At 41.7% G+C, this 25,176-nt stretch overlaps 2 protein-coding genes and 1 non-coding gene across 9 annotated transcripts in view; 2 read left to right on the forward strand and 1 right to left on the reverse strand.

Annotated features, from left to right (window-relative positions):
• Positions 1-280: 280 nt before the first annotated feature.
• Positions 281-7,758, reverse strand: ERP29 (endoplasmic reticulum protein 29). The gene is made up of 3 exons (NM_001076271.1): positions 7,476-7,758; positions 2,464-2,602; positions 281-1,093 (listed from the first exon to the last, which is right to left on the reverse strand). Exons 1-3 carry the CDS (start codon positions 7,608-7,610, stop codon positions 591-593), a joined length of 777 nt encoding a protein of 258 aa, NP_001069739.1. The 5' UTR covers positions 7,611-7,758; the 3' UTR covers positions 281-590.
• A 182-nt stretch (positions 7,759-7,940) lies between these two features.
• The window catches only part of TMEM116 (transmembrane protein 116), a 136,640-nt gene continuing 119,404 nt past the window's right edge, over positions 7,941-25,176 (forward strand). For 6 of the 7 annotated variants that reach the window (XR_003029924.2, XM_059875980.1, XM_005217822.5 and 3 more), the window contains exons 1-3: positions 7,941-8,301; positions 17,864-17,910; positions 18,392-18,455. Coding sequence is in view for 6 of the 7 variants with exons in the window: in XM_059875980.1 (XP_059731963.1) it covers positions 8,248-8,301; positions 17,864-17,910; positions 18,392-18,455 (165 nt within the window). In the remaining variant the exon portion in view is untranslated. Of the gene's footprint in view, positions 8,302-17,215; positions 17,304-17,863; positions 17,911-18,391; positions 18,456-25,176 lie in introns of those variants that run through there. The other variant, NM_001040528.3, reaches the window with a different exon arrangement.
• On the forward strand, positions 18,173-18,277 carry LOC112442133 (U6 spliceosomal RNA). The gene has a single exon (XR_003030139.1). It is a non-coding gene; the product is annotated as a U6 spliceosomal RNA (small nuclear RNA).

The raw sequence follows: 25,176 nt of genomic DNA on the forward strand, positions 1-25,176 counted from the left end.
GCATGGGAAAGAATTTACTGCTATTCAACTTCAAGGACCAGAAAACGGACAATGCATTCAATCAGCTGCAATCAGTCCACCTGAATCTGAACACCTGTGGAAAGGAAATTAAAGGTAGGTCTTGAGCTCAGCCTAGTTTCCACAGAGTTACCAGGATAGTCTGTTACCCTGGTAGAGCAGATTCCACACCACCTTAGCTTTAAAAAAAATAAGTTTCAAGGAAAAAGTAGGCCACAGGCCAAAGTATAATTTGTAAAAGAAAACTGAATGGCTACAGGTCTACTTAACGAAAACACAGAAACTTTAATTGGGATCAGAATCATACCTTTCAAGAACCTGGGCAGTATACTCCTCTTTATAGCACCAATTCCTTCTGAGGGGGAATTTCAAAAGCCATCTAAGTGTTCACCAGCTGTCCGCGACCGGCTACAGAGATGTTCCAAGCATAGTCACGTCAGCGTCAGTATCCACGCATGCTCAGATTTCTGGTTTCATGCCACTTTTCCTAAAATTCCGTTATATCCCAGGAGAGTTTCACAGCCAGAAGGTAACTTACCCCTCCCCACCCCACCAAACCCTGGAGTGCCTTCTCACAGCTCCTCCTTCTCACCCCCCTTCTTCTGGAAGGCAGTCAAAATGTTTAAGCTCTTCTGGAGTTCTTCCTTCTTCCCATCACTCATCTTGTTCTTCTCAATCAGCTTGGTGATCCTGGTCATCTCCGATGCTGGGAAATCCTCACCTTGGTCCAAGATCTTTCCCATGATCTTAAGGTATTGCTCGGCCCACTTCTTGTCAGTCTCCTTCACACTCGCAAGGTTGTCCTGCCCCTGCTTCAAGAGGGACTGGCGGGCCTCCACACCAGAGGCCCTGATGAACTCCCCAGCAAGGGTGTCATATGCAGGCAGGCAACCAGGCATACCTAGGTAGATCCCATGTCCCTTTAGCCAGCGCTGGATGGCTCCAACCTTAACTGCCCCACTATACAGGACTGGGTTCTCAAAGTCCCCATCCTGGAAGAGATAGAAGATTGGGTAGTTCTCTTTGTCCAGCTTGTATTTCTCACTCAGCTCCATATTCAGCTTGTCGCCATAATCTGTGAATGGAAACCAGAAATGAGGAACAAGACCCTGAGGAAGGCATGGCGGGAGGTTGCTGTGAGGCCTGAGCTGAGGAGAATTCCGGCTGTCAGAACTCCTCCTCTGCTACTCCCTAACCGTGTGGCATTAGTCAAGTCCTTTAACCTCTGTGACCTTCACTTTCCTCATTTGAAAAGGGGGAATTCTGCATATTTATTATACGTGCCACTACGTGCCAGGGACTGTCCTCTTAAGTGCTCGGGATTTAGTTGTGATTAAGAGTACCACACTCCCTGACCGCAGAGCTTACACTCTTCAAAGGGTGAGAAGAGATAATAAAAGAACGTGAAGTGATTAGTGCCATGACAAAAATGAAACGGTGACACAGTGACTGGGTGAGAAGGCCTCCCTGTGAAGATGACATGAACTCATGGACCTGAAAACGAAGCAGCCAGACATATCAAGATGTGGGAAGTGTTTTGGGCAGAAAGGACTGCAAGTGCAAAAGCTCTGAGGCAGGAATGACCTGTGTGTGTTTAAGGGTTACAAAGTATAGTCTGGCCAGAGCTGAGGGAATGTGTGGTAGGTAATGAACACGGACCCTAACACTTGAGGGCTCTTGGGAGGACCCAATAAGGGGATATGTGCCACTTAACCTGGCAGAGTTAAGCGTTTAATATGTGGGGGTGGTGGTTTTGGTTGCTCAGATGTGTCTGACTCCTTTGCAACCCCATGGACTGTAGCCCATTAGGCTCCTCTGTCCAGGGATTGCCCAGGCAAGAATACTGGAGTGGGTTGCCGTTCCCTCCTCCAGGGCGTCTTTCCGACCCAGGGATCGAACCTGCGTCTCCTCCATTGGCAGGTGGATTCTTTACCACTGAGCCACCAGGGAAGTCCACCATGTGGTAGCTGTTACTATTTGCTGTCTTTCCCAGCAGGCAGTAGCAGCCCCAAGGGCTGACACGACGACAACTAGTTGCTTATACCTCACCAAGACCACCTATTACTGGGTAGTGGTATAGGAGGTGTGGGCTTCCAGTCCTAGGCCTGTCACTTTATAATCTTGAGCAAGTTTCTCTAAGCATCTGTTTCTTCATTTGGGGATCATAAGACTTTTCACAGAGCTGCCACAAGGATGACATACATGTAAAATACTCGGCACAGTGGCCTGGCACACAGTAAACATTTGAGCTGAGTTTCTGTGGTCATAGAATCTGCTCAAGCTAAGCCTGCCGTGGGTACCAGACTCCTTGAAAGGCAATGACCCCATTTACACTAGACGTGTGTGGCTCAGACAGAAAGATGCTGGGATGTTCTGACAAACAGGGAAGTAACCCCTAGTTTCTTCTCCCTCTGCCCTCCTCAGTCATTCCAGACTTATCCATACCTGAGATCCCCACCTCTGCCACCAGGAGATCATCACTGGAAGCTGAGTTTTCAGCCAGACGCTTGAACTCATCCTGCTTCTCACCATAGGGGTACTGGGTGTCAAACTTCACCAGGACGAACTTGCTTTTGGGAATGACCTGAGGGCACATAGAGCTGAGCAAGTAAGGGTTCCCAAGGACCTTTGGGGCTAATTCCCTTTCCCAAGGGATCTCTTTCAGCGTGGAAACCAAGCCCACGAGGGAGACAAGCTTTCACAAACATTCATTCATTCGTTCTTCATCCCTCGATTCATTTAACAATTTGATGATGTTTGCTGTGTCCCGGGGACCCCATTAAGTAGTTGCTCACACAAATCAAACTGTCTGCAATAAGCAATGCTGTAGACGTTCTAAGGCCTTCTCTTCCAGTGGCCCTTTTTGTAAGTTAAGACTAAGGAAGCCTACCCTTGGCACACACTAGGTTAGCCCCTGTCACACCCATCATCCCAGGGGGCCTTTCTGGAGCCAACCAACCATCTATAAAGGAGCTGGCACCATGAAAGACACTCTGGTGCGGAGGTCCAGAGTTTGAACTCTGCAATTTCAGGGTTCACAGGAAGTTGCTGAGAGGCTAGGCTTGGGACAGTGTCCCCTCTCTAAACCAGTTAGATCAGTTTAGACTGGTTAACGTAAGCAGTTACATTAGATTTCTAGGTTCTAAACTGTCAGGATCAAGATTTTTATTTTAATTGTAAAATTTACATCACATAAAATTTGCCATTTTAAAGTGTACAATTCAGTGGAATTTATCGCATTAACTATGCTGCACAACCATCACTAATACCTACTTCCAGAATATTTTCCATTTTCATCATTGAAAAGAAGCCACATATCCATTAAGCCGTCATTCCTCAGTCCTCCTCCTAAGTGACTTTTTGTGTCTGGCTTCTTTCACTTAGCATAACGTTTTCAAGATTCATTCATGCTGTAGCATGCATCAGCATTTCATTCCTTTTTATGGCCAAATAAATATTCCATTGTATGGATATATCATATTTTGTTTATCCATTCATCAGTTGAGGGATATTTGGGTTGTTTCCACCTTAGAGTTATTTGTGAATAGTGTTGTTATAAACACTTGTGTATAGGCTTTTGTCTGAACACCTCTTTTCAGCTCTTCTGGGAACATACCTAGGAGTGGAACTGCAGGGTCATATAGCAATTCTATGTTTAACTTAACGAGGAAATGCAAAACTTCACTTTGATGGTTTTACCCAATGCACAGATTTTTATCTAATAAGCTCCCTCAGGTCAGTAGCACTGCTTTCCCTCCTACAACCTTTTATTTTTCTAATCAAAGTCATCATGGCTGGTTAATTTTTCAACACAGGCAATCACTGCTGTAATTAAATCAAGCTGACACTATTCCACTTTTTGTTAGTGTGTGTTCCTTATTTTGTTTGCTGTCCATTTGGTTTTAAAAAATAAATAACAGTGCCCAGGGACACAAAGGAAGAGGGAGTAGAGTCCAGAACAGGTAATCTTTAAATGGTCACTGATCCCCAGAAGTCTGAGCTCTGGAGCCTAACAAGCAGGGAAGACTTAAAAATATAAATCAGATCACATCCCTCTGGCCCATTTGGCCTTATTTTAGTTTCAACAAATATTCCTACTCAGGTCCTTTTCATTTGCTGTCTCTACTGGCTGGAGTGCCCTTTCCCTGGGCCTTTCCATGGTTATCAAAGCTGAGTACAAATGTCCTCTCTAACAGAGGCCTCCTGTGCTCATACCATCTAATTCTGCTTCCTTTCCATGGAACTCTATCATGCCACCCTGCACCAGTTTCTTCACTGCATTAATCACTCTCTGAAATCCTTATTTGCTTGTTGTCAGTCCTCTCCACTAGAATATACATTTATGAGAATAGGAACCCTCTCTTACCTGTTTTCTGCTGTATCCCTAGTGCCCAACATCACCTAGCATGTGACAGATATTCCAAAAATATCTAATGAATGAACAAACCCAGGGTAGGCTTTGGTAGCAGATGCAACATGTCCAAGGAGAAAATTTTTTACAAAAATACGTGATAACCTACCTTCAAAGGGAGCTCCATTTATATTACAGAATAATATTAATAATCATGTCTCTGTGTGTGTATGTGTGTGTGTTAGGTCACTCAGTCGTGTCTGACTCTATGACCCCATGGACTGTAGTTCACCAGGCTCCTCTGTCTGTGGCATTTTCCAGACAAGAATACTAGAGTGGGTTGCCATTCCCTTCTCCAGAATTAATAATCATACAGTGGTTTAATACTGAAATAGAACAGAGAGGACTTCATCTTTTATTTTCACCATTTTTAGCCATCACAGAATGGTTTTGAATGGCAAAGTGAAAGTCGCTAAGTCGTGTCCCACTCTTTGCAACCCCATGGACTATATATGGTCCATGGAATTCTCCAGGCCAGAATACTGCAGTGGGTAGCCTTTCCCTTCTCCAGGGGATCTTCCCAACCCAGGGATCAAACCCAGGTCTCCAACCCAGGTCTCCCTCATTGCAGGTGGATTCTTTACCAGCTGAGCCACAAGTGAAGCCCTCGTTTGAATGGCAAACATTTGCATGATTAATTTTTTCTTGTTCTCTTACTCAATCTGTACCTTTGAACTGCTTTAGAAATCTCTCTCCTTTCCTCATCCTTGGGGAATCTGCTTCACATTAACCTACATTTAGGCACCTTGTTTCTTCAATGTATTGATGAGTTCATCATTCATTCATTGAATTAAAAGGTACTGACAGCCTATCATTGCCAGGCACTGTTCTAAGTGAACACAGAACTAAAGGAAACAGACAGGGTCTCTTATTTTTAGTGATCGTAAAGGGCAAGAAACAAACAAACAAAAAACAACACTGGAGATCACAGAAAGACCCATGGATACAGTGACCCTAGGAAGCTCCCCTTTTGTTCTACAGTGATGGAAGAGAGTGAGATTTAGAAACAGACTGGAGAAAACATTTGTTCAGTCAACAGATTATTACTGAGCATCTTCTAGGTAACAGGTCTAGGTCGTGCAGATGATCAGTGAACAAGACAGACAAGGTAGTCCTTCATAAGTATATAATATTCTAGTGTGGGAGACAATACACTGCTGCTACTGCTGCTGCTAAGTCACTTCAGTGGTGTCCAACTCTGTGCAGCCCCATAGACGGCAGCCCACCAGGCTCCCCCGTCCCTGGGATTCTCTGGGCAAGAACACTGGAGTGGGTGACAATACACTAGGCAAGGAAAAAAAAAAAAACAGTGATGAGAGTTCAGAGAAATCAAACAGAGCAATGTGACTGGCACTTCAGATTGCACGAGGGGGAAATTGAGAAAGCTAAAGTGTTTATCACTCCGTCGTGTGCAACTCTGAAACCCTGTGGACTGTAGCCTGCCAGGATCCTCTGTCCATGGGGATTCTCCAGGCAATACTGGAGTGGGTAGCCATTCCCTTCTCCAGGGGATCTCCCTGACCCAGGATGGAACCCAGGTTTCCTGCACTACGGGCAGATTTTTTCCTGTGTGAGCCACCAGAAAAACCCCTGGAGTGGAGGGGGTGGAGGTAATTTGAAAAGATAACATTTAACCCAAGCCTGAATGAAGAGGAGCAACCAACCTTTCAAAGATTGAGCCAAGAATGTTCTACTCACAAAGAACTGCAAGTACAAGGGCCTAAGGCAATAAGGAGCTAGGAATAGCCAGAGGACAGAGCACTACAAGGGTGGTTGAAGCAGAGGGGACAAAGAGGGGAATCGTTAAGGTTCGATGAAAGGAAGAGGGAAGCAGGGATCAGATCATGCAGGAAGTCAGCTACCGTGTGAGCCGACTGAGAGGCTCCAGAGTGAAAATCTGGAGACTAGTGAGGAAACTACTTAAGATATAGCCTAGACTAGGGTGGTAGCTATAAAGATGGAGACACACCAGTCGATGAGGAAATACTGCTACCGTTAACAGTGCGAAGTTTCCCTCTAAGTCACATTTGGTCTGTGATGTTATACCATATCCATGCTTGGGTGGTAGCGGGTTCCCTTTGCCAAGAAAGGCCCCCAAAGCAAAGGGTACTGTGGGGGTGTGCCTGACAACCAACCGGTCATACCTACACTTTTGAATTCTTGAAACTTTGCATTCAGTGAGCCACAGGTGCCAACTCCACAACGGGGAACCCTTTCAAAAATACTGAGTTCAACCAAATGAGACAGATTTAGCGCTCCACTTCTTGGTTTCACTTCCCAGCAATGGGTACAAATTAAGAAAATAAAACGAATGGCTCTCTCTCAACACTCAGCTTGCCCATCACAACGGGCAAGGTTAGAAAGGTGCCAGTGGGTGCAAAATTAGAGGACTGGGACTGCATTCAGCCTTCAACATTCCCAAAGTCCATTTACCCAGGCCAAGACCCTAATTCTGTAAATATGGAGGCAGGGGTAGAGGCGAATTCTTCCATGTCTCGACCCGATTTTATCTGTCACCAGGCCCAAGACATTCACTAGAGTGGAAGAACCGAAACTTATTCTTAAAACCTGCACTTTTTAAGGAGACGCAGAATATAGTGGTTGCAATCGAAGCCAACGCGAGAGGGGCGCTGAAACGCAGGCTAACAAGCCGCCTTTCGACCTTCGCCTCAGCTCTGCTTGGAGCTGGATGGCATCCGCCTCGCACCGCCCTCCGGTACTCCAACTTGGGACTCAAGGATTGGGTCTCGCCCGGCACCGCCCTCTTCCCTTAGGCGACGGGAAGGCTGCATCTCCGCAATTCTTTAGCAAAAGAAGAAGCAAATGCAAATACTGCAAAGGTGTTTGGGGACCCTCGATCATATGCTCTATGGTCAGGATACGGTCTGGGCCCAGAGTCCATCAGTCCTACAGGACGGTGGGAAGTCCCCGGACCGTCGCTACAGACCACCTCCTGCCAGCTGTCAGTCCCCTGCGTCCCCTCACGGGTGCGCGCTCCCCTGGGCGGTCTGGCTGCACCTGAGCGCTAGATCCCCGGCCCCTTTACCTTGTAGAAAGTGATTGTATCCAGGGGAAGGGCGCCCTTGGTGTGCAGGCCACTGCTGTCTTGCGGCGCGGAGAGGAGGAACAGAAGGGGAAATAATGGGGAGAGAGAAGCGGCGCGGGGAATGGCGGCAGCCATAACGCCGGATTCTGGCAGTAGGTGCTGGGAAGGCTGTAGTGGAGAAAACGCTGACCCAGGGACCACGAAGTTTAGGCGGCCAGGCTCGGGTGCGCGCACGTGTACAGCCCACCAAGCACACGCCGGCCTAGGCTGAGAGGGAGGAGCCACGTGAGGGGCGGGGAAATGGAGCTGCCGCGCGTGCGCACTCGGCGAAGCCCGCACGGGTCGAGGGTGAGAAGGCGGGGCCGCGTAGGGGGTGGGGGACGGACGGCAGTGCCGGGGAGGCTGGGGGAGGGGATGAGGAAGCGGAGGAGGCGAAGGAGAGTCTGCTGCGCACGCGCACTCTGCGAGGTTGGCCCTCTACCTGGCCTTTTCCGCTCATGCTCCGCCTGAGGCGCGGCGAGAAGCTCGTCTTTGACGTGTTAGCAACTTTTCGTTTGCTGTCTCTCCTCTTTTTCGAAGGCGGCGAGGCAGGCTTTCATTTGTTTCTGCCTCTAGCCCGTCAGGCAGTCGGCTGGGACCTGTTGCTACTTTGTTAGCCAGTCTGATTGCAACTACCCCTCCGCCAGGTGGCCCAGTATTTTCCTCAGTCAGTCACACTCCGCTCCCTCAGCCGCGACCGGAGTTGGACAGTGAGACTCAACTCTTCGTCAGTATGGTGGTCAGGCCTTTTCTGCCGCTGCCCAAGTCCGATATTAGGCCTGCTCTGGTGAGTGCCTCACCAGGGAGGCTCCGGGCTCCTATAAAAATAGGCTTCCTTGAAAGTTGACATAGGACATAGGTCTACCTATGGTCTAGGCTCTCTGAAAAATTTTTTGAAAGTTCTAGTAATTGTCTTCAACCAGTGTTTGTTCAGGGTAGTTTGCACCGTATCCTGGTTTTGCCCGCGGGAATACAGAATGCAGAGCTGTGTACTGAACAGACTCAGTGGTGGGAGGTGGAGGCGTGGAAATGGCCTTATAACCATTATAATGTAATTGGTAGAAAATAAGACTATTAATTTCGTGCAAACACAAATGGAGATTCAGTCAGCCAGGAGTGTCAAGGAAAGTTCTGGATGGGAAAACCTCTGGTGGCTGGGTCTTGAAAAAAGGTGTTTATAAGGCAAACACCAAAGAGTATTTCTAGCAAGGGGGAAAGTATAATGAATCTGTGGCGGTAAACGGGGGTTGCGTTGTTAAGGGTCTCATCAAGATAACAGGTTTGGAGCCACCAGAGGTTTTATCCAGGAGAGTGACTTAGATTTGCTGTCACTCAGCAATAAAGGGGGTGCACTGGAAGGCAGAAAGCTGAGGGCAGGGAAATTCATTGCAGTAGTCTTGGTGGGAGAGACTAAGGTCCTGTAATAGATCCTAACAGTAAAGATGAAGAGATGAGGATGGGATTGAAACTTTTATAGGGTAGATTTCACAAGACTTGATGAACAAATGGATGTGCTGATAAAAGAATAAGTTACATAACACATTATAAAGGGCTTCAGTTCAGTTCAGTTCGGTCACTCAGTCGTATCCGACTCTTTGCGACCCCATGAATCGCAGCACGCCAGGCCTCCCTGTCCATCACCAACTCCCGGAGTTCACTGAGACTCACGTCCATCGAGTCAGTGATGCCATCCAGCCATCTCATCCTCTGTTGTCCCCTTCTCCTCCTGCCCCCAATGCCTCCCAGCATCAGAGTCTTTTCCAATGAGTCAACTCTTCGCATGAGGTGGCCAAAGTACTGGAGTTTCAGCTTTAGCATCATTCCCTCCAAAGAAATCCCAGGGCTGATCTCCTTCAGAATGGTCTGGTTTGATCTCCTCGCAGTCCAAGGGACTCTCAAGAGTCTTCTCCAACACCACACTTCAAAAGCATCAATTCTTCTGCACTCAGCTTTCTTCACAGTCCAACTCTCACACCCATACTTGACCACTGGAAAAACCATAGCCCTGTCTAGACGGACCTTTGTTGGCAAAGTAATGTCTCTGCTTTTCAATATGCTGTCTAGGTTGGTCATAACTTTCCTTCCAAGGAGTACGCGTCTTTTAATTTCATGGCTGCAATCACCATCTGCAGTGATTTAGCACCAAATTAACCATTGTTGTGCTGTTGTATAGTCACTGAGTCGTGTCCAACTCTTTTGCAACCCCAGGGACAGTAGCCCACCAAGCTGCTCTGTCCAGGGGATTCTCCAGGCAAGAGTATAGGGGTGGGTAGCCATATACTTCTCCAGGGGATCTTCTTAACCTAGGGATCGAACCCCTGTGTGCTCCATCTCCTGCTTTGGCAGGTGGAGTCTTCTCATTGAGCCACCTGGGAAGCCCGGAGTAACCATTGCAGGTGTCCAATAAATGTGTGTGTGTGTACGTGTGTATATATGTGTGTATAAGAGAGTCATCAAAGATAATAGCCAATCTTGGATGGCCAGTTTAGATAGAAATTTTGAGAGAATCCTCTGTGTGTGTGTGTTGGGAAGGTTCAGAAACATTTGAGTTTTCCCTGGTAAATTATTAAATAAAATGTGCCACATAGACAAATGAATAAAAGTTGGAGGAAGGGATAATTACTGTGAGGTAAAGTGGTTTAAAAAGTCTTCATGTAGGAGGTGCAAATGGAGTTAAGCTTTAGAAGAAAGAATGTTTTAGATGAAGAACAAATTAAAAAGAAGTTGTAATGAGCATGATGCTTTGGGGAATGACTGGCTTGGCTTGAAGGAGTTCTTGAAACAGAAAGTTAAGACAGTTTTAAGCCCAGTTAGGGGAGAATCTTGAAAATCAAATGCTGTTTTGTCCTGTAGTCATTGTGTGCTTGTGTGCTTAGTCACTTAGTCGAGTCTGACTCTTTGTGACCCCATGGATGGTAGCCGCCAGTCTCCTCTGTCCATGGAGATTCTCCAGGCAAAAAGACTGGAGTGGGTGGCATGCCCTCCTCCAGGGGATCTTCCCAACCCAGGGATCAAACCCAGGTCTCCCACATTGCAGGCGGATTCTTTATGTTTGGGGCACCAGGGAAGTCCCCTGTAATCAATAAGGAGGTGTTCTCCACTTCTGAGTATATGAATGCCTAGAGTACATCGGTGGTGGTTAGTATGGTTGATCAGGAGTGACTTTCTAGTCATGATTCGCTTAGAAGTGGGTTTTGAAAAAAGTGAAAGAAGTGGTTTGGTTGGAGAGGAAAGGGAAACGCTGGTACTTTTGCTATGAATTGCAAACATATAGTAATTGTATTAAGCTCCCTTTCAATAGTGCACTGGTCCCAGTTAGTTACCTCATGATATAATTAGATTTCTTGACTTCAGGACCTTGACAACCATCATCTACACAAATAAGCCAAGTATAAGTCTCCATATTTAGGAAGTCATAAAATCCCAGTTGACACATGTGGAAAATTAAAAGGCTCACCCTGGGTATTGTATGGAGGTAGCCTGGTAGGCTGCAGTCCATGGGATCGATAAGAGTCGGACACGACTGAGCGACTTCACTTTCACTTTTCACTTTCATGCATTGGAGAAGGAAATGGCAACCCACTCCAGTGTTCTTGCCTGGAGAATCCCAGGGATGGGGGAGCCTGGTGGGCTGCCGTCTATGGGGTCGCACAGAGTCGGACACGACTGAAGTGACTTAGCAGCAGCAGCAGGAAGGAGGAGGCGGCAAGGCACGCTGGCTTAGTGAAATAAGAAGGAAGGAAAAGGACATGGTCTGCTGAGACAACTAATATATAAATTCTCCCATCTTTTTTGCGTAACATCATCAAGCTGATGACCCCCCAGTCTCATTGATCTCTTTGCTCTTTCTCTTATACACAAGGCATGTTCCTGCCTCAGAGCTTTTATACTGGCTTTCTTTGTCTAGAACACTTTTTCTTCAAGATACTCCTATGGCTGGCTCCTGCATTTCCCTCAAGCCTTTGCTTAAATGTCAGCTTCCTAAGATCTACCCTGACCATCCTTGAAAAAATCGGTTCTCTCTGAGCATTCATATACTCAGAAGTGGATAATAGTTCCTTATTGACTACAGGGGACTTCCCTGGTGGCTCAAACATAAAGAATCTGCCTGCAATGTGGGAGACCTGGGTTTGATCTGGGTTTGATCCTGAGTTGGGAAGATCCCCTGGAGGAGGGCATGCCACCCACTCCAGTCTTTTTGCCTGGAGAATCTCCATGGACAGAGGAGACTGGCGGCTACCATCCATGGGGTCACAGTCAGACACGACTAAGTGACTAAGCACACAATCACACATTGACTACAGGACAAAACAGCATTTGATTTTCAAGATTCTCCCCTAACTGGGCTTCAAACTGTCTGCTTTCCATCTCTTTTCTCCCTTATTTTTTTCTCCATAACACTCTTCAACTTAACATACTGTATAATTTCTTAATTTTACTTAGTATCTGTTTCCCATGAAGGATGAGTTTGGTTTTGTTTTTCTTGTTGTTTTGTTGGGTTCACTGTTCCCAGCACCTAGAACAGTGTCTGGCACATGGTAGATGCTCAATACATTCTTGTTCTGTGAATAAGTGAATCAAGTCAATGAGAGAGAAACTATTCCATGCCTGTCTTTCAAAATTTGATTCTTTCTTCATTCCCTTCTGAGATCACATGTTGTTCTTTGGCACTATCCTCTCCCTGAGGGCTAATTGCTTTCCCCCTGGAAGGTTTTGGTGATATTAACAGTAGTTCTTTTGACAGAGATGTCTTAATGAACACTTAAGGCAGACTTCTCATTAAAAAATTGTTACAGAGGGAAGATTTGCTCCACAGTATGATTTTCTCCAAGCCCCGTACTCCTATAAGGAGCTTTCAATGTTTAATAACTATTTACTGAACATCTTTTACTCACACACTTCTGGGGACAAGGGTTACACTGGTGAAAAGAACAGATGTGCCCCCTGCAGTCCTAGAGGAAAGACTTAACATTAAGTACGTATTCAAATAACTATACAATTACAAGTCTACCGTCCTTTCTCCTTATAAAAATGTTTTAGTTATCAACGGCTTTCTACAATTTCTATGACTTCTAGCAATTTCTACAGTTTTCTACAACTTTATCAATTTTTCCAGTTTCACATGAACTCTCACATTTCATTCAGTGGTTTATTGGGTTAACTTCCAAGCTTTACCAAAGCCCTGGAGTGTAATTTGTTCAGGCGAGGAGTGGTGTATTCATTTAGAGCAGTCAGGTGCTCTCTTACAATGTTTATCTTCGGTTCCCTCTTACAGTGTTTGTTTTACACTTTTTATTCTAAATATTCTTTTCAGTAGGAAAGACAGAAACATGTTATCCATTAATCGTTATATCATGAATTTCAGCAATGGGAAATATCCTTCCTTGCTTTTGTCCCAAACTTCCTTTTTTTAGACATTAGAGTTTTGAGATGCAATTTAGATACCATACAATTCATCCTTTTAAAGTATACAATTCAGTGGTTTCCAGTAGAATTGTACAACTATCACCACTAGTTAATTTTAAAATATTTTTTATTACCCTAAAAAGAAAGCCTGTACCCATTAGCAGTCACTCCCCAGTTCCCTCCCAAACTTTCTTACCCTAAACAACACTAATCTACTTTCTGTCGCTGTAAATTTGCCTGTTTGGGACTTTTTGTATGAATGAAATTGTATAATATGTTGCCCTTTGTCATTAGCTTTTTCACCTAGCCTAATGACTTCAAGACGCTTACTCCTTGGAAGGAAAGTTATGACCAACCTAGATAGCATATTGAAAAGCAGAGACATTACTTTGCCAACAAAGGTCTGTCCAGTCAAGGCTATCGTTTTTCCAGTGGTCAAGTATGGGTGTGAGAGTTGGACTGTGAAGAAAGCTGAGTGCTGAAGAATTGATGCTTTTGAAGTGTGGTGTTGGAGAAGACTCTTGAGAGTCCCTTGGACTGCAAGGAGATCCAACCAGTCCATTCTAAAGGAGATCAGCCCTGGGATTTCTTTGGAGGGAATGATGCTAAAGCTGAAACTCCAGTACTTTGGCCACCTCATGCGAAGAGTTGACTCATTGGAAAAGACTCTGATGCTGGGAGGGATTGGGGGCAGGAGGAGAAGGGGACGACAGAGGATGAGATGGCTGGATGGCATCACTGACTCGATGGACGTGAGTCTCAGTGAACTCCGGGAGTTGGTGATGGACAGGGAGGCCTGGCGTGCTGCGATTCATGGGGTCGAAAAGAGTCGGACACGACTGAGCGACTGAACTGAACTGAATGACTTCAAGGTTCATCCATGATGTAGCATGTATCAGTACTTCTTTTAACTGCTGAATAATATTCCACTGAACTAGTATAGCACATCTTATTAACACATTTATGTGTTCACCAAATTGACGGACGTTGGCGTTTCTACTTTTTGTCTCTTATGCATAACACTATTATGAATATTTGTGTCAAAATTTTTGTGTGAGCATAGTGTTTTAATCTCTTAGGTGTATACCTAGAAGTAGAACTGGGTTTATACCTAGGAGCTGAGCCATACAGGATATATTTAACCTTTTGTGAAACTGACAGAATGGCTGCAATGTTTTACATGTCCATCAGGAATAGATGAGGTTTCCTGTTTCCATCCTAGTAGGTGTGAAATGTCATCTCATTGTGATTTTAATTTGTATTTCCCTGGTGGCTTATGATGTTGATCATCTTTTCATGTGTTTATTGATTATTTGTATAATTTCTGGGATAAGTCTTTAATTTTAAGCCTTTGCCTATGAATTCCCTGGTGGTCCGGTGGTTAAGGCTTTGTGCTTTCACTGCCAGAGCTCAGGTTGGATCCCTAGTTGGGGAACTAAGATCCTACAAGCTGTGAAGTGCAGGAAAAACAGAACAAAACCTGTTGCCCATTTTTAAATTGGATTGTATTATTGAGTTATAGGAATTCTCTCTCTATATACAAATCCCCTTATTAGATATATGGTTTATAAATACTTCGTGGGTTGTCTTTTTTACTGTCTTGACGGTATCCTTTGAAGAACTAAAGTTTATAATTTTGAAGAAGCCAATTTATATATATATTTTTCTTTTGTTGCTTGTGCTTTTGTTATCATATCTAAGATGAAATTGTCTAATAAAAGAATTCTCTTGATGGCCCATTAATTTTTTAAATTACCTTTCCCTGTTTTCCCATTAACCAGTTTCCTGTGAGTAGCACTGTCCTGTTAAGAGTAAGAACTGTGATCAGACTGACTGAGTTTGATTGTAGGTGTTATCACTTGCTAATTCTGTAATCAGAAGGAAAATGACTCAACTTCTTTAAGCCTCAATTTCTTCATCTGTAAAATAGGAATAATACTTCTTACCTCAAAGATTGTGTTGAGGATTAAAATGCTTACATAGAAAGCACTTGATAACTGGTAATGATTATTATTAGAAATTTTCTTTAAGTACTAATTTTGCTTAATTAAAATACTTTATTACATAGGTGTTTTTCTTGACTTCGTACCCACTGCAGTAACTTGATTCTGGTAGAAATGTAGTGAGTATCTGTTAAATTGATATGTCATATATACTAGTAGGGCTTCTCAGGTGGTGCTAGTGATCAAGAACCCACCTGCCAGTCCAGGAGACTTAAGAGACTCAGGCTCAATCCCTGGTTTGGGAAGATCCCCTGGAGGAGGGCACAGCAACCCACTCTAGTATTCTTGCCTGGAGAATCCCACAGACAGAGGAGCCTGGCAGGCTACAGTCCATAGGGCCACACGGAATCAGACATGACTGAAGTGACTTAGCACACATGCACATATACTAGTGCAGAAGAATTGATGCTTTTGAACTGTGGTGCTGGAGAAGACTCTTGAGAGTCCCTTGGACTACAAGGAGATCCAACCAGTCCATCCTAAAGGAGATCAGTCCTGGGTGTTTGTTGGAAGGACTAATGTTGAAGCTGAAACTCCAGTACTTTGGCCACCTGATGCGAAGAGCTGACTCATCTGAAAAGACCCTGATGCTGGGACAGATTGAGGGCAGGAGGAGAAGGGGACGACAGAGGATGAGATGGTTGGATGGCATCACTGACTCAATGGACAGGAGTTTGGCTGAACTCCAGGAGTTGGTGATGGACAGGGAGGCCTGGCGTGCTGTGGTTCATGGGGTCACAAAGAGTCGGACACAACTGAGCAACTGAACTGAACTGAACTGAACATATACTAGTAGCCCATTACATTGCAAACTGGGATGTGTTTTAACTTGCTAAGGAGCTAAGTAAAAAGAAAAGAGAAAACTGAAAATATATATCACCCACTTCATCATTGGGCTTGGATTAGCCCTTGTAGAAAAGGATTTGGGAGGATTATGTTTCCAAAGACATGTCAGAGGGAAACAGTGCTAAATATACAGGCAGGGGATTAATTTATAGAGAAAAATAGAAAAGTAAATCCCCAAATGTTGGTTGGTGGCATAAGCTGTTTTAGAAGAGAGGCCAAAAGAGAAAAGTTCTCTTGCCAAAAGTAGCAGACTGATTTGCCGTGGCTGTTCTCTGAATAGTTTGACATTTGTTCTTGACTGAGACAAGAGTCCTTTGTTCAAAAACATTCTCGTATCACTGGTGAGACTGTAATTAGTCCCTCACCCTTATTAGATAGATGTGTGATTAGAGGCCTCGAAACACTAAGACTTTGTGGTAGGAGTTTCTGATCCAGAAATATACTGGTATTTTAATTTGTTGATATAATAATTTAAGCAAAGTGATTAGAGCCTACCTCCACTTAACAATGTCCTATCTTCCACTGCACATGATATTCTTAATTTCATGGGAAAAAATGAATAATATATTTAAGTTACTCATGATTGAATTTACATTATTAAATATTTGTGAAATGTATGAGGGAATGGTTAGATGAAATATAAATAGTTATGTAAATGAAATATTCTTCCTTCTGCTTTCTCCTTCCCCCAATTTTTGTCCAAATTTTTCCAGTTCTTCCAGATAATGTTCAAATGACCATCAGTGTACATTATTTTTTGTGACAATTATTCAAGATTTTGGAATTCAAGTTATTTTTTTTACTATGGTATAAGGTCCTGGAAGTCTAGGTCTGTATCTTTTTTGTCTTTATATATTTCATAACAGTGTTTTATGCAAAGTTGGTATATAAACACAAGCATATTAAATTATGTAATTTATTAATGTAATTATATGGTGGGAATTTTGGTACAGAATATTTAAGAAAATGTTAATATTAAATAAATATAAGACGTTAATAACCCCTTCTTCTTTCACACCTTTTCCAGATATTACTAAAAACTGACTAATTGAGTGAATATACAATCTGTCTTCCCCAATACAGGCTATTGTCCCTAAACAGGAACAGATTTCAAACAGAACTCCCTTCTTCCCTATTTTTCTCTCCATTTTTTTATTCCATTTCTCCCTTGCAGCTCCATTTATCTTTTCTTAGTGACTCATTCTCTGTATTTTTTATTATTCCTACCTCTTGCCGCTTCTTACAATTCCTAATGCTTTTTAGAACTTTGTTTCCTTGTCACCTGCTCTCTCTATTTTTGTTCTTTCTGCTTGGCTTTCTCCTCCACTTCTCACTACTTTCTCTCTTTGCCCTCAAGATACAGGGCAGGATTGGGTAGGGAGGAGCCCAGCTGGGTTAAGGGTGGAGCTACCTGTTTACTGCTTGGAATTCAGAACCTGACCAGGAAGGATCAGGCTGCTTAAATTTAGCTGAGGCTGAAGTCCGTATGGCCTTCCTACTGGAGACTAGCATTTTGGAGGACAGTTGGGATTTGGTGAGACTAGAAGCAGCCCCTCTCTTCTTTTTTGTTCCCCCTTCCTTCCTCCCTGGTCTGTATTTTTCACTAACTATCTCTCTCCATGCAATTAACTTCTTCCTTTTCCCCTGTTGCTTACTATTCTGTTTTTTCTCTGTCTAGCTCTCTGGCAGTCAACGTCATTTAGTGTCTGTTTGCCTTTTCTGTTACCCATTCTTTCCACTTACCTGACTGTTCTCTCTCAAAATTTAGCTTTTTCTACCTCTTCTCCATTTTATTCTTGACTCTATTAATTTTCTCATCCAACTCTTTTTTTATTCAGTCATTTTCTGTCCACCTCTCTATTCTTTTTATCTTAGTGTTTCTCAGCGATGTAGCAATAAGGAAGGAAAAAGGGCCACCCTGGCTTTCCAGGGGCGGGTTCACCCCTTCTACTCATTTTCAGACCTAACATGTTTTGATTAGGCAATGAAGGGTTTGTGCTCTGCACAGATAGTTAATAAATAGTGAAATTAGAGTAGGGTTGAATATTAAAATTTAAAGACTTAATTTTAGTCTCATTTTCTCTTTTTATTTAGTTTTTTTCTGCAATACAGTGGATACAGTTTGTGATGGCTACTCTGAGGTAAGTTTATTTGATCTCATGTAATGTGACTGTTTAAACTACTACAAGCAGAACTGGAGAATTCTTGTAGTTTCTATATCTCTGCCCCTCACCCCCTGGGGATTTACTTTTATTCTTTAGAAAGAGATGCACTTCTATACCGTGCTGATTTTTTCTGAATAATAAACTGTAATAATATCAACAACTACAATAATAAAAAACAGATTGAAGTAATTAAAGGATATTTTGGTCAACAGGATTGATTTTCAAAACCAGTTGCAAAGTGCTCACTTTGGTAGCCCATATACTAAAAATTGTAATGATACAGAGATTGGCATAGCCCCTGTTTAAGGATGACACACAAATTCATTAAGCATTCCATATTTTTAAAACTGTGCAGTTTATTTTATATCAATTATATTTCAGTAAGTATATAAAATCAATAGCAAAAACAAAGGAGCCCCAATTGTCCTGTTTAATGATAGTCTTTTATCTCTGTCAGTGTTATAGGTTCAAGCTCACTTGTTGCCTATGCTATATTCCAGAACATACAGAAATCTCCAGAGGTGAGCCATCTGTTTTTGTGTTGGATTTGAATTTTCAGTGATTTAGCCTTTGAAATAATTAAGTGAGGTGGGTGTCCCCTGTAAGTGATGGAATAATTCTGTAAGTTGCTTGTAAATTTGTCGTTTTGATACATTGGGATGCTTTAGACATTGCCAATAGATCTCCCTTTTCTTTTAGGTAGTTATTTTAACTATAATTTTTAATACTGAGGAATTGACTAGATGTGGATTAGTGGATAAATGTAGATTTTTTTTGGAGTATGCCTTAATTATTAAAGTCAAGGAAATGGAGTGTTGTTTGAAGCCTATAATTTGCTCTAAACATAGTAGGGTCCTGCCAAGAGGTGAGTTTTCTGATGTTGATATCTTGGTAAAATTGCTAGTGGGGCTGGAAATAGTTCAAAGACTGCTATACAAAAGATATTTATTTTGCTGTTCTGGCCTTCTGGCAATTACATTTAACAGTGAAAATAGAACAAAAATACATCCTATGTAAAACTAATCATACCAAAAAAAAACCCTTCCTTTTACTGAGATGTAATTGACAAATAAAAATTGAATATTCTTAAGGTATTAAAAAAACCAACCAGGGAGTTCCTTGGTGGCCTAGTGGGTAGGTTTCTGGGATTTCACTGCCTTTAAAAAAATATTTTAAGAAAAATATAAGAAAACTTTTTAAATCAGGCCAGGTGGCACAAAATTAAGCAAAATGTAATTTAGAACATATATTAGAGAACTTTTGTAATGTAGAAAATGTCACTAGGTTTTATTTGGCCCACTTTAACTCTGTATATAAAATACTGTATCTTGTTGGTCCTCATCACTGTCCTGTGAGAAGAATGGTATTAGCTAAATTTTGCAGATAAGGAAATTGAGACTCAAAGTCATGAAATAAGTTGTTCAAGTTACACAGTAAGTAGCAGAGCAGGGATTTTTCAAAAGTCTTAACTCTTAACTACAATCCCCCTTCAAATTAAACACAGTGTTTCATATTATATTATTGGTGTATATGCCCAGTATTTTAAATATACTCTTTAGGACTTCCCTGGTAGTCCAGTGGTTAATACTGTGCTTCCACCGCAATTGGTATAGGTTTGATCCCTGGTTGGGAAAGTTCCACTTGCTGCTTAGGGCAGTCAAAAAAAAAAAAGCATTTTTCATTTAATCCTTAAAATAATCCTGTGAGGTAGATATTATTAGTCTGATATTATAGATGGAGAAATGGAATCCTTATTAAATTGATGGATTTTCCTAAGCTAGTAAGTATTAAAACTAGATTTTGGGTTCAGAGTTATCTTGTTCTAAAGCCTCTCCTCACCTGTATTATTTTTTGTTTAAGATTTTTTTTTTTTTTAATGTGGACCATTTTAAAAGTCTTAATTGAATTTGTTACAGTATTGCTTTTGGTTTTTTGGCCCTGAGGCATGTAGGATATTAGCTCCCTGATGGAATCTGTACCCCCTGCACTGGAAGGCAAAATCCTAACCACTGGACCACCAGCGAAGTCCCTCTCCCATACACTTTTAAACCACTGAAATATAATGCCTAATGAAAACAGAATTTTGAATTTCAGAGATAGAATGTGGCTATGTAAGTAAAACTAGAAAGTAGAAGTCTCTATACTGTATTGTTAGTTGCCTGCCAAAGTAATCTTAGGCCACACATCTTCCTGTGATATGAATTTCCTTAATGTTTGTTTCCTGGATGTTTATTAAAATTTTAATTCAGGTGTGATTAAGTTAATAAAATATAAAGTTACATAGAGAGGGGTAAGCAGAGATTCTCAGTCTCAGCCACTACTGACCTTTGGGATTATATGGTTATTTGTTGTAGGTGGCTGTCCTGCATCTTAGGATGTTTAGCAGACTTTACCTATTGGATGTTGCAGAAACCTTCCTCACCCAGTTGTGACAACCAAAAATATGTTCAAATGTTGTCAAATGTCTCCTGGAAGAGACAGTCACTCGTGGTTGAAAATCGCTGCTCTAGGGTGACCTTTGCCATGACCGTGCGTTAGAGTTTTATAAAGATGTGGGGTCTAGTTTGGCCTGGGGTGCAACCTTTAATTTCTCTGGCTTCAATGCTCATACCTTTCACATAACCAGAGCCTGAAGGACCTGAGTAATTATTAATTCAGTAGTGCCTACACATTCTGTTTTCTTGATTTAGGGAAGATTCCAATTTTTCCAGCTTAAAAATATCAGTCATACTGCTGCTGCTGCTGCGTCGCTTCAGTCGTGTCCGACTGTGTGCGACCCCATAGACGGCAGCTCACCAGGTTCCCCCCGTCCCTGGGATTCTCCAGGCAAGAACACGAGTGGGTTGCCATTTCCTTCTCCAGTGCATGAAAGTGAAAAGTGAAAGTGAAGTCGCTCAGTTGTGTCCGACTCTTTGCGACCCCATGGACTGCAGCCTACCCGTCCATGGGATTTTCCAGGCAAGAGTACTGGAGTGGGGTGCCATGGCCTTCTCTGGTCAGTCATACTACACTGTTTTATTTATTTGTTAAGTAACATTTTAAACAACAAAGACACATGAGGGCATAATCTGAAAAAAAGATAATTATTAAATTAATAATTACGGTAAATTGGAGAAATCCATGGGAAATCTTTGAGTGGACTAGCTGATTAAACAGTGACTCAGAGAAGCAACCTTAAAAGAGAAGAAAGTGGCTTAGGCCAGCCAATGTTAAAAAAAAAAAAAAGGCTACACTTGTGTGACTTCATTTCCTTATGAAGGTTACTTTTGATATTCTTTGTAACTTGATTTCACTGGAAATATTGGGAAGTGGGGCTTTGGGAGAGTGTTAATATGGGTTGCTTTAGGTGTTTTACCTTACCGGATAGACCTGGACCCAGAACCTCCTCAGGGAAAGACCTTCACATAATGCATTCTGTCTCTGCATTTTATTTTGCTCTTGATTTTAGTTAGACAAGTACAAATATATATATATTTTTAAGATTTTTCTTTAATGTTTAGGATCATTATTAAGCTTTTTCATGTGTTTCTTAACTACTATGCTGATTGTATTTTTATTAAAACATTATTTATTAAAAAAAAACATTTGGCCATGCCACATGACATGTGGGATCTTAGTTCCCTGACCAGGGATCAAACCAGTGCCCCTTGTAGTGGAAGCATAGATTCTTTGCCAGTGGACCACCAGGGAAGTACCTTTTTAAAAAAGTTTTAAATTTTTTATGTTTTGTATTTTTCTTAAAGTATGGTTTCTATCATACATGTCTTTGTATTGCCTTTTATATAGTATCTTGTTAAACAGAAGGGGTGACATATCTTTTGATTTCAATAATGGATGCATCAGTTTTGTGTTTAAGAGACATTACTTTGCCAACAAAGGTTTGTCTAGTCAAGGCTATGGTTTTTCCTGTGGTCATGTATGGATGTGAGAGTTGGACTGTGAAGAAGGCTGAGCGCTGAAGAATTGATGGTTTTGAACTGTGGTGTTGGAGAAGACTCTTGAGAGTCCCTTGGACTGCAAGGAGATCGAACCAGTCCATTCTGAAGGAGATCAGCCCTGGGATTTCTTCGGAAGGACTGATGCTAAAGCTGAAACTCCAGTACTTTGGCCACCTCATGTGAAGAGTTGACTCATTGGAAAAGACTCCGATGCTGGGAGGGATTGGGGGCAGGAGGAGAAGGCGACGACAGAGGATGAGATGGCTGGATGGCATCACTGACTCCATGGACATGAGTGTGAGTGAACTCCAGGAGTTGGTGATGGACAGGGAGGCCTGGCGTGCTGCGATTCATGGGGTCTCAAAGAGTCGGACACGACTGAGCAACTGATCTGATCTGATCTGATATTTTACATATATATTTTTAGAAATATTATTCATTTATTTGGCTGTACCTGGTCTTAGTTGCAGCACATGAGATCTTTTAGTTGTGGCATGCAAACTCTTAGTTTCATTATGTGGGATCTAGTTCCCTGAGCAGGGATTGAACCTGGACGACCTGCACTGGGAGTTGGGAGTCTCAGCCAATGGACCACCAGGGAAGTCCCAGGTTTTGTTGTTTATTTGATTTTGTCTCCTGTTACTAGAACTCATGATTTTCCAACCATGAGTGAAAGTATATAAACCTCTTTTTATCCTTTATTTCTCCAGGAACGACCTTAGGTATGTTTTAATGACCAGCGGTTCCCTATGTTTAAGGTTATTTGTTGAATCATTGACTATAATTATGTTCTTGCTCACAAGAGCTGCTTGGCTGCCTTTCTGCTCCAGAGTTTATTGTGTATTCTGTTTTAATTTTTTACCCATTAACAGTTATAAACTTGTGGTAGGTCATAGACCAGTAAAATCTGTGAAAGAATTTAGTTTTTGCAGTTTTGAACTTAATATAGATGGGATAACATTGCATTTTTGAGGATGTATTGCTTTGTGATTTGCTTTTTTCCCTCATTATTACTTCTGAGATTTGTCCATGGTGTTGTGTATAGCTCTGCTTCATTTCTTTTTCATTGATGTTTAGCATTCTGTATTATGAACATACCACAGTTTATCTATCTGCGCTACTATAAACAATCTGGTAGGTGTCTTCTGATGCCCACATGCAAAAATTTCTCTAATATATTTACCTAATAATGGAGTTGCTATAGGATATGGATATCCCGTAGATAATGCCAAGCTTTCTTCAAATGGTTGTGCCAGCAGCGTATGAACTGTCTCATTGCTTCATGCTCCCCTCAGTATTTGATATTGTCAGACTTTAAAATTTTTTTGCCATGGGTGTGTAATTTTTGTCTCACTGTAGATTTTTTTAAAAACTAAAGTTTATTTATTTTTGACTGCGCTGGATCTTCGTTGCTAAATGTGGGCTTTCTCTAGCTGCAGTAAGCAGGGGCTATTCTCTAGTTGTGGTGCACAGGCTTAGTTGACCCGAGGCATGTGGGATCTTAGATCCCAGACCAGGAATTGAACCCGTGTCCCCTACATTGGCAGGCAGATTCTTAACCACTTAATTTGGCCACCAGGGAAGTCCCAGTCTCATTGTTGATTGATTGATTTGACTTTTGGTCCCCTTGTAGTTTATGATTGATTGACTTTGGTCTCCTTGTAAATTTAATTTTTTGATTTCCTTGATTGCTGATTGGGTCAGATGTATTTTCACATGATTATGGTTATTTGAATTTCTTTCTTAACTACCTGTTCGAATCTTATGTCCATTTTTAAAATTAGTTTTTCTTATTGCATTTTAAGAGTTTTTGTTTGTCTTTAATATTGTTTGGATACTTTTCCTTTGTTAGTCATATGTGTTACAAAGATCTCCCACTTCGTGGCTTGTCTTTTCACTTTCTTTATGGTATCCTTTGACAAACATTTTTCATTTCAATGTGGGCAAATTTTTAACTATTTCTTTTAGAATTTTGTTTAGGAAAAACTTTCCCTAAAATTGAAGACATTCTTCTATATTACCTTTAAAAATTTTTTTAAAAAACCTTTATAGATGTTTGTCTTTCACATTTAGGTCTTTGAACTAGTTGAGACTAATTTTTGAGTGGGTGAAATAGAAAGTTGGGGCCCAATTTCATTTTTATCCATATGGATACCCAGTTGTTCTAGTATCACATTTTGAAAAGCCTGTTCTTTCTCCACCCAGAAAGTACTACCTCTGTCATGTATCAAAAGTTTATGAATCTTATATATATATTTGCATGCTTAGGCTTGTTTGAGACTCCATTCTGTTCCATTGATCTATTTGTCCATCTCTGGGCTAGTACCACTGTATCTGCTTTATATTGTTCCAGCTTTATATTGTTTTGGTATGTATAGGATAAGTCCTCTTTCTCCTTTTTCTTGAAGAATGTCATGGTTAACTTGATATTTTGTGTTTCAGTATCAAATTTAGAGCCAACTTCATCAAACTATACAAGAAAATATGTTGAGATATAATGATTTACATTTAATCTGTGTATCAGTTAAAGGAGAACTGACATTTTCATAATACTGGATCTTACAGTTCATGAGCATTCACCTTAGATCTTTGGGGTCTTTTAATAAACATTTTATAATTTTCTCCATGGGGGTCCAAAACTGTTTTCAAGAAAGTGGGAGTGTGTAGACCAAAAGGAGAAGGATACTAGAAAGTGAGACAGACAAACTTCAGAATGTAGTTAGAAATTGAAAGACATATATAATTCTTGCTGGTATTTTTCTCCATCTTGACGTTCATTAATATGAAAGCCTGTAAGATGAATAAAATCTTAGGATCTTGTATATAACATGATAACCATAGTTGATAACACTATATTGTATAGTTGAAATTTGCTCAGAGAATAGGACGTAAATGTTAAATGTTCTCACACACATTTATGTTATGTAGTTAAATATGTGAGGTGATGGATGTGTTCATTAACTTGAAGGAGATCCTTTCACAGTGTATATATACATCAGATCATCACATGTACTTTGAATTATCTTATAATTTTATTTGTCAGTTATACATCAGTAAAGAAAAATTGCAAATTAAACTATATGAAAATTTAAAAACACCTGTTTTCATGTTCTTTGTGTTCTTAACCATATCCTAAAACACTCAGATCTCATGTCTTATTGTTAGAAGATGTTGGCTGTGCAGCTTGAACACTTAAAATTTCCCATTTGAGGTATGTCTCCATTACAGAATTTTTCATTTTTCCATTCTTTCCTTCAACCCTGTATCTGAGGAAGGAATGTCTCTGTGAGGGAGAAGTTCCTCT

The sequence above is a fragment of the Bos taurus genome, chromosome 17 (assembly GCF_002263795.3).
Source record: "Bos taurus isolate L1 Dominette 01449 registration number 42190680 breed Hereford chromosome 17, ARS-UCD2.0, whole genome shotgun sequence".
Classification (NCBI taxonomy): domain Eukaryota; kingdom Metazoa; phylum Chordata; class Mammalia; order Artiodactyla; family Bovidae; genus Bos; species Bos taurus.

Excerpts from the sequence above, each read along its gene's own strand:
- ERP29 (NM_001076271.1), bottom strand. The coding sequence starts at position 7,610 with ATGGCTGCCGCCATTCCCCGCGCCGCTTCTCTCTCCCCATTATTTCCC. Across the intron at positions 2,603-7,475 it reads ATACAATCACTTTCTACAAG|GTCATTCCCAAAAGCAAGTT; the intron begins GTAAAGGGGCCG and ends ATGTGCCCTCAG. Across the intron at positions 1,094-2,463 it reads GGCAGAGGTGGGGATCTCAG|ATTATGGCGACAAGCTGAAT; the intron begins GTATGGATAAGT and ends TTCCATTCACAG.